Source organism: Mustela nivalis (assembly GCF_964662115.1).
Source record: "Mustela nivalis genome assembly, chromosome: 8".
NCBI classification, from domain to species: domain Eukaryota; kingdom Metazoa; phylum Chordata; class Mammalia; order Carnivora; family Mustelidae; genus Mustela; species Mustela nivalis.
The window spans coordinates 129383211-129396345 of NC_139027.1; the positions used below are offsets into that span (position 1 = coordinate 129383211).

A 13135-nucleotide genomic window follows, 5' to 3' on the forward strand; every position below is an offset into this window, starting at 1 on the left:
CTGTGCTCCAAAGTGGGGGGGGGGGTGCTCAGCGCCGCCTCTCAACACTGAAGGGTGCCCAGGAGCTCCTGGTTTAAGGAACTGGATGGTGAATCAGCTTGTAAAGTGTGTAACCACCCCCTACACGATCTGCCTCACCTCCTACAGCTCACCAGCGCTGGAGAACTGAGTTCTAGTCCCGACACAGCCATGGCCCCACAGTGGGACCTTAGCCGATGCCTTCCCTCCCCGGGCCTCAGCTCCCTCCTCGCTAAGGTGGGCTGAGAATACTGGCTCCCTCCACTGCCCAGGGGCTCTTGGGAGCGTGTGCTTGACGTCAAAGCACTTTGAAAGCAAAAGTCTGAGAAGCACAACAGGAAGGTCAGATATCGTTACATCTGAAGGCGTCGGGAGGCTTCAGATTCGGTGTACCACGGCCTCCTCGCTCCCACCCAGCCCCAGGCAGGAAGTGGTGCTTCTCACATCCCTCAGGTTGGTCCTATGGGGCTATGACCCCTCCTGCAGCAGGAGCCTCTGCCCAGACAGACTCCGAGGCTTAGACCAGATCTCGTGTACCCGAAGTCAGCTGGACCAGACCCCAGGAGAGCTAAGTCTCTATGGCAACTCTCTCCCCCAAACCAGGGCCCTCAGAGATGGAACCAGGCAGGGCTGGGTGGCCCAGGGCTTAAAGGCCCCAAATACTTATCAAGGCAGACCTGCCTGGTCAGTGGCTTCAGGTCCCAGGAAGGAGCGAAGCAGGACAGATTCCCCTGTTCTGTCCCCATGGATTATTTGTTGAAGGGTCTTGGGCAAGTCACTTCCTGATTCCAGGCTTTAATTGCCTCACCTCTCAGAGGGGCTACAGGGTGCCCATCTTTTCTGGGCCACTGAGAGGTTCTACAGAGAGAAGGGAGGAGAAAGTGTGTGAAACAGCGGCCTCACTGGGTCCCACTCTGGCTGCAGCTCAGCCTGGGCTTGGAGAAGACCCAGGCTAGGGGGCGCCATTGCACTCCCAGGCCTGGCCTCGCCTGGCCTCAGTCCTCCTCTGTAAAATGGACTTCACCAATGGTCCCAAAGGCCCTTTCCCATCTGTATGAAAAGCGGATTCTGGCAAAGGGAAATGGAGACTTCCTCCCACAGTACCCTTCCGTGTGACTTTTGGCCCAGTGATTGAGAAAAGAATCAGCCCCTAGCACGCGGCTTCCAAACCGCTACGGTGCCCCGTCTCTGCGCCTCTCCAGGTGGAGTGTGAGTGCGCTGAGGGTCAGGCAGCAGTGGGGACAAGTTAACACTGAGAACCGTCACCCCCTCCCCCAAAACCCCATCTCTTGGTGAGGACAGACAGTGGTTCCCGCACCAAATGGTCAGAGCCCCTTGGAAGCAGGGCACGTGCTCACAACAATTAGACAAAGAAACAGGGCTCCAGCCCCACCCCACCCCACCCGAAGGTGAACTGAGATTTCACAGAACAAACAAGAAAGTCAGTGAGGGGGGCCCTCGGTGACCACCCCCAGATGTTGTTATTGCTTTGGAGCGCGTTCTCTCTTTATAAAGGCTGTGCGGACCCTGGAGGGTAGGCTCTGGCCGGGTGGGGGGTTGGGGGGGCACCGAGTCCTCTCGCCCTCTGTGTGGGACAGCCAGGCTCTGCCCCGTCTTTGAAAAGCTACCCCTGAACAACCCGAGCAGTGACGGCTAGAGAGAGAAGGCGCTCTCCTGGCTCAAAATATTCCAAATGGTGAGTAATAAACGAACAGCGGAGAAATCACACTGGTTAAAAAAAAAAACAAACAGGGGAGGGGCTGATTTGGGGCCTCAGATGGGAGGCCCTCCAGGGCCCTGGCGGCCTCCTGCCCCAGCCTTGGGATTCCACTCAGCACAATCCCAGGAAGCTCGGGAGAGCTCATCGAGAAAAGGGCATCTCCGACTCCCCTTCCCAGTGCAGCATGGGAAGCTCCATGGAGGCGAGATAACTCTTCCAGAACGTTAAAGGCTCTCCAGGGCTTAAACGGGCAGAGAGAGGAGGGGAGGGCGGGCAGGGGAGGGAAGGGGTTCGGGGTGGAAGAAATCGCCTGGTCCACAGCCTAGAGTGAGGCCGCGGAGAAGGCGGGACTGAGCACAGCTGGGCCTCCAGGCGGAAGACGACCTCGTCCGTCCGACAGAGCCCAGACCTCTCCACCGAGGCCCACAACCCTCAGGAGTGCTTCACAAATAAAACCTGTATCAAGGGTAATACATCAGAACATCTGAGTAGAAGGGGCAGCTCCAGCTACAACCCTGGGGGTTGGGGGGGGGGGAGGGAAGGGGAGGAACGGCAGGCCTCCCACGACCCCGGCTCCAGGCCCAGGCCCAGGCCCAGACCCAGGCCCAGACCAGCAGGGAGACCGCCGTCCCCTCTCCGCGCCTGTCCTGGAGCTCTGTAAGGACTATATGCAAGCTAAGAACAGGCCCCGGGGCCTGGAACACTAAGTCTACCCAGCTAACTTGGACTACGCCCTACACAGCAGGGACTGGGTAATGAGGGGTGGGGGGCTGCTGGGTGCCTCCCAGGGGGAGGTGGCAGAAATGTGCTTCTATAAAGAGGGGCCAGCCTGTGTCCTCCCAGCATGCAAAAGGGCTTCCGTAGGCCTCGGGGAGGGCCGGGCCAGGAAGATAGCTACCCAGGCCTGCTTGAGAAGGAATCTCCTGATTCTTACACTCATGAGCCAAGGTAGTTGAGGCCAGGGCAGTGGGTTCTGCCCTTGGTATAGGATGGTTTGTTTAAAAAGACTAAAATAGGGAAGCTCTGTTGCCTCCCCAGACCCCTAGCCTGGAGGCAGAGGGGTAGACAAGAAGACCTTTGACCTCATCCAACGAGGAGGGATTCTCCTAATTTGAGGAACCCTTGCCTTGGCACCACCAGTCCCAATCCCAACTTTACTGACTCCCTCTCCAATCCAGCATCCCCAAAATTCAGAGGCTGTGAGCTCTCTGGAGTTGGGGTTCTCAAAAATCAGTGTCCTGCAGCCCCTTCACCAAAACGCAGACGATCCAGTTCTTTCCAGTCCACCATTTTCAACGAGCTTGTTGCAGTCCCACGGAGCAGGGCACCCTGGGGGTCTGTGCCAGGCCCAGGGCACTGCCTCCTTTCCTTTGGTCCCTGCTGGACCCCAATTCCTAGAGCCACCGGAAGAGGGGCAGGCAGGAAGGGACAGACAGATGGACTCAGACAGGCTGCGGCAAAGCTCCTTCCACGGGCAGGAGGAGGGAGGCCAAGCTCCTCATCAAGCGGGAGGCTCTGGGCCCCCCGGAGCTGGCTCCGGATCCTTGCAAGGCTGCCCCATCAGCTTTGGGGCAGGAGTAGCTGCCTGAACCCGGTGCCGCAGGAAAGACACTTGCTGGTAATTGGCACCATGGAGATGGCCGCTGGGTTCTGGACTTGGTTCCGGGCAGCGAGCTTCCGAGGAGGCGAAAAGGGGGAGCAGTCGGACAGTGTCTGGGACAGGAGGATGGTTCGCTCTGCCACCTCAGTCTCTCCTTTCTCCGGATTGCAGCCACATCCACCAGGGCAAGAACCGGCCAAGTCAAAAGTGCAGCCAATCCCGTTGGGGGAGAGAAGGTCTCAGGGGATAGGAGGCAAAGAGTGGGTGAGGAGGGGCCCTGGGGGGCAGGTTTCCCCATTCTGCTTCCCCACTGTGGGGGAGAACCCCATCCTCCTCTGTTCAATGTGCCCCTGGGCCTGGGGTCCCAGGTTGGGGCTGGGCGTTCTCCAGGCCTTGTCAGGGGGCCCCCCCAACCCCGGCCCTAAGATCGCTCACCACAGGGCCCCACGGTGCTCTCGAGGGACAATTGGGACGCCTGCCGGAGCAGGGGCCCCGCAGCCGGGTCCACCATGGAGGAGGTGGGGAAGAGCTTGTACCAGCCCACGGCGAGGGTGGTCAAGTCCAGCTCCTCCAGTAGCACACGGGCCACACCCATGAACTGCTTCCGCTCCATCCGCCCATAGTTCCCCCACACGATCACCTGCGGGGCAAGAGACACCGTGGGTCAGACCCTGCCAGGGCTGCTAATAGGCCCAGAACCAGACTCCAGGTCACCCCCACGCCCGCGCCTCTGAGTCTTGTGGATGTTACCGTCTTAAAATGGCTCGAGCCTGACCATGTTTTTGTGGCTCTGGTGCCACCGTTACTGTTCGCCTGGACGACTGGCTTCCTGCCCCCCTGCCTCCCAGCCAGATCTCTCCACTCCACCTTCCACACCCTCCTCTGTCTTGGATGCCAAGCCTTGAGGGTTGACCCTACATGGGGAGTCCCCTGCCTGGTCCCCGCTACGACTCCCACCAGGCGCTCTGCTTCCAGATCCTTGGAAACCCCCCACGTGAAACCAAGTTCTTATAAGTGGCTGACGATGCCCTTTCCTGTGTCCAACAGCCTCCTTTCTGCAGTGCCTTCCCTGCTGTGTGGTTTATAGTCTCGGGGCAGCCAGCTGGGGGGTTCCCGTGCTCGGGTCCGTCCCCTCTCTGAAGGTGGGCCGGCTCAGCCACCCCATAGAGCCTGTCAGAACGCACGCACGGCTTCCAGGCTCAGACACACATAGGTCCTGATCCCAGTCCTGGCTTAATGGTTCGGGCAAGGCATCTAACATCCCGGGGTCTCCGAATTCTTGTTTCTAAATGAAATTACCCCCAGTTTCCCTCGCAGGTAAGGAACAGAGGAGTGGATGTGAAAGTTCCCTGTGAACTCTTAGCAGCTCCTCTACCACACGGGAGGGGGTAGATGAGAACAGTGTGAGCCCATGCCCCCATGCACAGTGTCGAACTGCCCCAAGGTGATACTGGCCTTAGAGGCCATCTTCGCAACAAAAACGCTCGTTTCAGTTGCTTCAACTGGGAGAAGCTAAATCACTTGCCCGAGGTGGCCCCCTGGGCAGCTGAGCAGGAGCCCACCTCTAGTGCATGCATGGATTCATTTTAAACTGGAGTTGTGGGCTCAGCTGTGTTCCCCCCAAATTCATGTTGAAGCCCTAGCCCCCAGAGTGTGACCGTGATTTGGAGACAGGGCCTTAGATTCAAATGAGGCCATTAGGGTGACCCTAATCCAGTCCCACTGGAGTTGTAAGAGATCAGGACACATGGAGAGGCCATAGGGATACACGTGTGCAGAGCAAAAAGACCACGCGAGGACCCATAGAGGGAAGGTGGCCATCTGCAGGCCAAAGAGAGAGGTCTTGGAAGAAACCAAATACCCTGGTCTTGGGCTCCTAGCTCCAGAACCATGAGAAATTTCTATTGTGTGAGTCACCCGGTCGGGGGCACTTTGCCATGGCAGCCCCCGCACACTACCACAACTAGCATTTGGACCTCGAGTATAGTGCCAGTGGGTCTGTCCAGCTCTGGCGGCGGTCAGAGCGCACTGCAGCAAGGACCCCTTAGGCTGTCTGTCGCCCTGCCCCCTCCACATCCCAGGCAGGGAGTTCTCCAAAGCGTCTTCTCCAAAGACGCCCAGGCCAGAAGGCACGAGCTTCCTCTAGCGAACCGATGTGGCCCCTGGGTAGTCTTCTGGGGTTCGACATTGTCTTCGTGTGGAAGACTTTCCCCAAGCTTTTCTGACAGGGACATACAGTAAGAGCTTCACAGCGTCACGGGGTGCACACAGGGGATTCCCAAAGGAAGCAAGAGCCTCCCCAGCGACCACTTGTCTCCCAAAGAACAATACATGTTTCCTTTCTCAGTCCAGCCCATTAAACAAACAAGCAAACAAACGTGTTGCGAGCCACCACACAGATTTCACAGCTCAACGGATGGGTCTTAACCCTTGTGTTGAAAAGCTCTGCCCCAGACAGGCCCTGGGCTTCCCCGCTGGGTGGAAGTCCCACTGCCTCGGCCCCTTGCAGCGGCCAGGCCTGCCCTGGTTTGCTCTGCCTGCCCCGGTCAGAAGCAGGCAGGGAGGCATCAGCTTGAGCTGCCCAAGCCGCGGCTCTGAGACGGTGGACACGTGGTTCCCACAGGAGTCCGACCTGGGCCCTGTCGACGCCCGCGATGGGCAGCTACTTCCAATTCCTCGTCCGAGTCAGCCCGAGGACCTCCTAACGACCAGGAGACCCTCGTTTCTCTGGCCCCTCACCGCCTCCCAGCGGATGATCTCTGTGCTCCAGGCCAAGCCCCGGCTTCCAGAGCCGGCCGCGCTGACGTGAACCAGAACCATGGCAGCAGCCACGCGGCATGCTCCCTACTGGCCAGACTTACACTTCTCTTGCACGAAGTACACAAGCCACTGTCCCAGGGATGTTCCCTGGAGGTAACACAGGCACCCCTCACCACCCCCCCCCCATCTTACAGAGGAAGCAGCTGAGGCTCAGAAAGGAACCTGCTCCAAGCTGTACTGCAGCACTCAGACCAACCACAGTGCTCCACTCCCTCCAGCTGCACCACCCCCACCCTCCCCTCCTCCCAGGAGCGCTCCTCCCCCCCTAGAGAACTGCGCACACACCCCTGCCCCAGGACCCCTCACCTGCAGGACTTTGCCCTGGGGGCTCTCAGGAAACAGCAGCACCTGGTTATACAGCGGGTCCAGTGACTTGCGAGCGACTTTGGTCTTCTTCTTGGCAATGCAGACGCCGTTCTCCAGCAGGTAGGCCTTGATGTAGGCCGCTGAGGACAGAGGCCAGGAGGTAACTTCCAATCGGGCCCCAAACGGTGGGCCCATGGCACAGCAGAGGGACGCTGCCTAGTCGCTGCTGGGGGTCAGGCTGCCCCCCTCTGAGGTTTGGGTAGGCAGCCACAGGGTGGGGGCAGCCTGCGTTGGGCAGTTGCCTGCACTGACCTCTTCCTTCTCTCAGTCCCTGATTTGCTCGCCCCTTCCCCAGCTTCACACTCATCACGGACACAGCTGCTCAGCCTGACTGTGCCAAGGCTGTCCTCCAGAAGCTCAAGCCAGTGGAGGAAACCAATAAGGTCAACTGACAATCTCAAGTGCGTCCTCAGAACAAACCCTAAACCACTAGTCCCATGTGAGTCACTGGGGTTGGGACAAAGGGGTCCCCCTGTAGTTGGGCCCAATTTTCTCTCTTCTAGACCCAGATACTCTTCAGGACCTCCTCCCCGACGTCCACCCCCGCCTTGCAGAAAGAAGGGCAGTCCCCACACCTGGCAGTGTCTTGGAGCCTGGCTTGGCCGTCAGTCCCCGAGCCTGGATGATGTCCACTTCGAGCTGGCCATTCCGCTCCTGCAAGCCGATCTCCACGTCCCCTGCAAGAGGCCCCAAGTAAAGCGACTGGGAAGTAGCTTAGAAGCTCTCCCAAGGGTTCAGCCCCTCCTCTCTAGAGAAGAAACCCCCTTCCCCTGCTCCCAGCGCAAACAAGACCAGAAACAACTCTGACTGCTTGAGGGCCTGGCAGGTGGGACCGGGCTCTAAGCTGGGTGCTCAGTGGATGCAGCCAAGGTAGAAGGAGTGAGGGGAAAGACCTGGAACGGTCTCGGGGCACTCACCCATGGGCGTGGTGGCCAGGGTCTGGCGGCCCACAAACTGCGCCGGCCCCATGCTGCCGAGGAAGTCGCTGAACTGCGCGTCTGACGCCAGGCAAACCCCCCCGTAGTTAAGGCTGTGAGAAGGAAGGAGGCGACAAAACCAAATGTTCCCCGGCTCTGACTGGGGACTCTGATGACTCAGGTAGTCACCTCCAGAGCTCCCCTCAGTCCCCAGGGATTCTGCCCATGTCCACCTGCCGGCGGCGGGCAGATCTCATTCTCTCTCTCCCTCCCTCCATGTTCATGGTCCTAACACCTCCACATCAACTTCAAAATTCTCGTTCTTAGCTTTTGTGTCTTGTACCATCCCCTCACCTCCCCTCACCAAGCCTCGGGCTCCACCTCCGTGAAATAGGTCTGATGATACCTGCCTCTTGGGGTGGTTGTAAGACGCGTGGGAGGTGATGCTGTCATGCCTGGCTCCCGGGCCTTAGCGCCACGGTGCTCACTGTGTGGTCCAAGGACCAGCGGCAGTGCCCAGGAGCTAATCAGGAACAGATCTGCACCCCACTCCACCACTACCTGCTGATTCAGTCTGCCTTTTCATGAGAGCCCCAGCAGACCTGTCTGCACCTGATAATTTGAGATGCAAAGGACCTGTGGCTCAGCCTCAGCGGCCTGTATTTGTTGCTGTTATGGGGCTGCCCAAAGGCCACTGGCCTTTCTGTTGGGAATGAGACCTCAAATCTTCTTTGAAGAGCCCCTCTCCCCAAGGCACCAATTCCCATGGGACAGAGCAGAGCAGGCCCCAGGGTCCAGGTGTGAGCTCAGCCTGGCCGATCAGTACATTTCTTCCCTGGGCCAGAGAGCTCTGCATGGCCCAATTCAGGCCATAAGAATCTAGTTAGGAAACTTCCTGTGAACTGTGGGGAGTGAGAAGCTCTCTTTTCCCACCAGACTCGAACCTCAGACAGAAGACTGGAGCCATCTCATTACCATCCGGAACCCAAAGGAGGAAGCCATCAGACAGGCAGAAGGCCTTGCGTGAGCTCCTGGATCAAGCTCTACCTGAAGCAAGATACTTCATCTCTTTTCTGATTACATAAGTCAACAACAACTATTATTATTACAAATTATTATTATTTTGCTTCAGCCCATTTTAATTATGGTTTTTCTCTGTTATTTCTGAAATGGGAATAATAATGTTTCCATTTCCTAGGTCTGTTATATTAAATGAGATGAGTATTGTTATCTTTAGGAGCAAAGCCCTGGCAGCCCACTTCCTCATCTGACCCTCACTCCTACCTCAAGAGGTTGGTGGCTCAGATTTACCACCACTATTCAGATGAAGAGGAGGAGGTCCTGCTCCGCCTAAAGCCACAGAGCTCCCAGGGAGTCAGCACTTGAATATAACACTTCCAAGGCCAAGCCCTGGTGACTTTCCACCTGGGCAGGTCCCAAGAACACTACTGAACTTTTAACAAGTGCCTATGGTGTGCCAGGTTGCCCAGAAGCAGCCAGGGAGGTCCCTGACCAGGAGGAGGAAACTGCACTGGGGCCTCGGGGGCACAGCACGCTTGGTTCACTGCCAGAAAGCACCCCCCACCCCTGCCAACCAAAGCTTCCCCTCTTCGGAAACCTGCTGGGATCTCAACCTGAAGGAGCAAGACGAGCTTCCAAGAGCTTCCAAGGAAGGTGGGGCTTGGGGATGCACTCCACACACGTGCCCCCTCCTGCTTCTGAACCACCGGTGCCTGGTGCCTTTCCCAAGAGACAAGACCCTGCACACTAGGAACCCACCATTTTGCTGGGGGAAATGTGTTGCTCCTGAAGAAATGACCAAAGAGGACAATATACCGAGTCACACCCAGTCCCCGACCCACCTACTCCGGGCTGGGTACCCCAGTCCCAAGGGCTTACTATGTGCCAGCACCCCTTGGGGCTCCAGGGCTTATTGATTCCTGTCCTCATGGGCCATACCCTCTGGTGTGACTTCTGCAGTGGATCTAGGGAAACAGGCATGATTTTATTGAGCTAACAACATCAAGGACACTGGGGTTCAGCGAGGGAAAGCCACTTGCCTACGGTCACACAGTTAGAGGGTGGAGAGGCGGAGTTAGAACCCAAGTCAGCCTGTGGAAGACACCTTACAGGCGGCTGCCACGGCATACAACACCTTCCCCAGTCCAGGACTGGCCCCAGGATGTGGGGTGAGCTTCCAGAAGCCCGGTATGCCTCAGTGTGGTGGAGGCTCTCCTCATCTCTTCCTTCGGGAGAGACATCTCAGTCTGTCTCCTAGCCTTGTAGCCAAGGCTGGCCCTGTGAGCTGAAGGGGTATAGGCCCCGCCCAGGCCCGTCCCCCATGCCGTCTGTTGTGCCAGTCCCAGCCTAAGGACAGTAACGCCCTAGGCTAGAAATGTCTAGAGCACTCAACTGGGCCCCCGTGTGCCTGCCACAGACCTACCCCCTCTCCAAACCAGTGTGAGGACTGGACCGACCCTTGTGGTTCTTGCTAAGATGGCAAGATACATCAATCACCAGGGAACTTTGTTGTAAGCAACAATCACCAGGGAACTTTGGAGAAATAAAGGCTTATAACCTACAAGACCTGGGAAACTGCACAGCACACCTGGGGCTACACAGCGTGGCCGTGGGAAGAGGGAAAGGGGCGCGAGAGAGCGCACGGACCAGGGGTTCTGCTTTTGTGGGGGTCCAGGGTGGGCGCCTAGGGGTTCAGGGCTCACTCTTTAGTGGTGAATTTAAAACGTAAGAGCAGGAATTTAAAAGCACGGGAAGAGAAAAGACAAGTGGCCCAAATGGTCAGTTACCGAAATCAGTCAAGATCTCTAAAACAAAAGAGCCTCAACCGTGGAGGAGGTGGCCCGGCTCTTTGTGTGGCTGACAAATTTGTTTGCCTCTTTGAAATGAACGCCTCAGCAGTCAGAGCTGAAGTCGGGCACTGGCATTACAGAGACAAAACCAAACCAAACCAAACCTGCCAGGGCTCACAGGATGCCATCTCACACCCATTGAAATGGCTACTATCAAAAACAAAATAAAATTAAGAAAACAAAATAACAAGTGTTGGCAAGGATGTGGGGAAATTAGAATCCTTTGCACTGTTGGTGGGAATGTAAAATGGTACAATCGCTCTGTAAAACAGGATGGCAGTTCCTCAGAAAATTAAAAATAGAATTACCATATGATCCAGCAATTTCACTTCTGGGCGTATGCCAAGGAAATTGAAGGCAGGGTGTCTGAGACACATTTGTACACCCTTGTTCATGGAAGCGTCATCTGCACTAGCCAGAAGGTGGAGACAACCCAAGTGTCCATCAGAGGACGAAGAGTCTATACATACGATGCACTATTATTCAGCCTGAACAAGGAAAGACATTGTGACACATTTTACAAATGTGTAAAATTTGTAATGATGAGTCTTGAAGATGTCATGCTAAACAAAGTAAGTCAGTCGCAAAAGGGTAAACACTAGATGTTTCCACTGGTAGGAGCTATTCGAGCAGTCAAATTCAGAGACTGAAGGACGGTTGCCAGGGGCTTGGGGCTGGTTGGGGGGAGGGAAAAATAAAGAGTTCATGTTTTCTGGGGACAGAGTTCACTTTAACAAGATGAAGAGTTCTGGAGGTGGACGGTGGTGATGGTCACACCATGTGACTACTTAATGCCACTGAACCAAGACACTTAAAAATCGTTATGATGGGGGTGCCCGGGCGGCTTACCCAGTGAAGTGTCTGACTCCCGATTTTGGCTCAGGTCATGGTCTCAGAGTCGTGAGACTGAGCCCTGTGCTGGACGAGGAGCCTGCTTAAGATCCTTTCCCTCTGCCTCTCCCCAAAACCCTTCCTCTCTTTAAAAAAAAAAAAAAAAAAAAAAAGGTATAATGATGGGGAAGGGGAGGGGGTGGCTCAGGTTTCCAGCTATGGAACCATAAGTCCCAGACGGAGTTGTCCCATCGCTATGTTGTACGCCTGAAACCAATGTAACGCTGTGTCATCTCTACTTCAATGAGAAGAACTGTTACAATGTTGGTATCTTGTGTATTTTACCACAATTCGGAACCTCCTATACCTTCTCTCCTCCCCCATCAGGGACCCTAATGATGGTGAGGCCACAAGAAAAAGGGAGTCTGGGCCCAACGACCAGAAACACCTGCCCTGAAATTGACATGAACCAGAAACGAACGCTGTCATTCAGTCATCGACTAAAGAGGCCGGTTATGGTGACTGGCTTTACTTAAATACAGGGCCCCTCTCCCCTGGGCAGAGCTGACGGATCCACGGCTTAGACGCCTGACCCAAGCTCACACAAAAACTCTCTGGGAAACAAGAAAAGAGAATCCCAGAGACTGAAAGTCATGAGGATGGAGCCCTGTGCGTGGCCCTCCCGAAGAGCCCCGAACCAGCCCCCCAGGCCTCACTGCTCATGCTGCTCTCTCACCATGCTGCTCTCACACCAGGGGCGTGCCAGGAACTTCTCTCTCTACTCAAGTTACTGGCAGGCTTGATGGCAGAATGATCATTGGACACTGTAGCCTGACTATTTTTCCTTTTCCTGATCTCCGACCATCCCTGCCGCCCTCTTGCATTCAGGCAACAGTCTCAGATAAGTGATGAACCAGTAGAAGGCAATGAACAAGCTGGTCAGATTCTTGGCCTTTGAGTTGCAAATCCAAGAAGAAACAGACTTAGAGGGATACATGCAAAAACCAGGCTGTCCAGTCCTCAGATACACGGCAACTCCCCAGCCCCAGGGAGCAGCAGAAGTCAGGGAGGAGGGGAGAGCAGGGATGCTGGAGGGTCCTCAGGGAAGGCCTGGGTCCCTGGACGGGGCTGGTGGTGCTGAGACCCATTGGGAACCCCCACACAGGCCTGAGGCATCTGAAAGCAGAGGGGACTTGTGCTCATCCTTCCTCTTGGATGGAGCTAAGAAAAGGGCATGATGCTTTGCAGAAATGGCTGCCTGGTGTCTTGTCAAGTGAACCTGTGAGTCTGAGGCTGTGTGTGTCCCTCCAAGTCCAAGAGAAGCATATGTTCCTGGCACACCCGAGAGAGGGCCAAACCAAGACAGGCAGAGGAGTACTGAATCCAAGCAGTCCGGCTTCTGAATCTATTATCTCAGCAATTATGCAACAGTCTCACAGAGAGAGTATGGGGGAAACAACTTAAATATCGAGGGATAGAAATGTGTATCTATTATTCTTGCAAAGATCCTTAATTAACATCAAAGCTAAGACCTAGACTCTCACGACTGGTGACATGGGCCTTCCTCCTCGGCCCAGTCTCTCTCTCAACCCATGCTCCCGGCCATCTGTGGGGTCCAGGCTCCCTTTGTAAGGAGAGTCTGGGCTCCAGAAGCCCAAGAAATAGTGGTGCCTCTTAAGCTCCAAGTCACTGAAAGGCCCAGCCTCCCAGGCAGAGCAGGCTTCTGCAGCCTGAAATTGAAAGTTCCCTCCAACATCACCATTGTCTGCTCCTCGGTTCCTGGTGGGATTGTGAGCAGACAATGGGGAACTGGCAGGCCTGGTAATTAGCGGTAATTGTTTATAATATCTGGGCGGCTGCCTGATTTCCCATCCCAGGGTGCCTCGCTGGCTGCCAAGGAACCAGGCAGATGCCCCAGAAGCCCTGAACGGGTTATCACATCCTCCATGGGGTTGGAGGAAGGAAGAAGGGATAGTGGCAGGTTCCTGCTGGC

At 56.0% G+C, this 13135-nt stretch overlaps 1 protein-coding gene across 2 annotated transcripts in view; it reads right to left on the reverse strand.

Annotated features, from left to right (window-relative positions):
• Nucleotides 1-15: 15 nt before the first annotated feature.
• RIMS4 (regulating synaptic membrane exocytosis 4) overlaps nt 16-13135 on the reverse strand; it is a 60522-nt gene continuing 47402 nt past the window's right edge. For both annotated transcript variants that reach the window (XM_082744703.1, XM_082744704.1), the window contains exons 3-6: nt 7442-7554; nt 7100-7201; nt 6465-6604; nt 16-3978 (exon numbers count right to left, since the gene is read on the reverse strand). In XM_082744703.1, coding sequence (XP_082600829.1) covers nt 3760-3978; nt 6465-6604; nt 7100-7201; nt 7442-7554 — 574 coding nt within the window. In that variant the 3' untranslated portion in view covers nt 16-3759. The remainder of the gene's footprint in view (nt 3979-6464; nt 6605-7099; nt 7202-7441; nt 7555-13135) is intronic.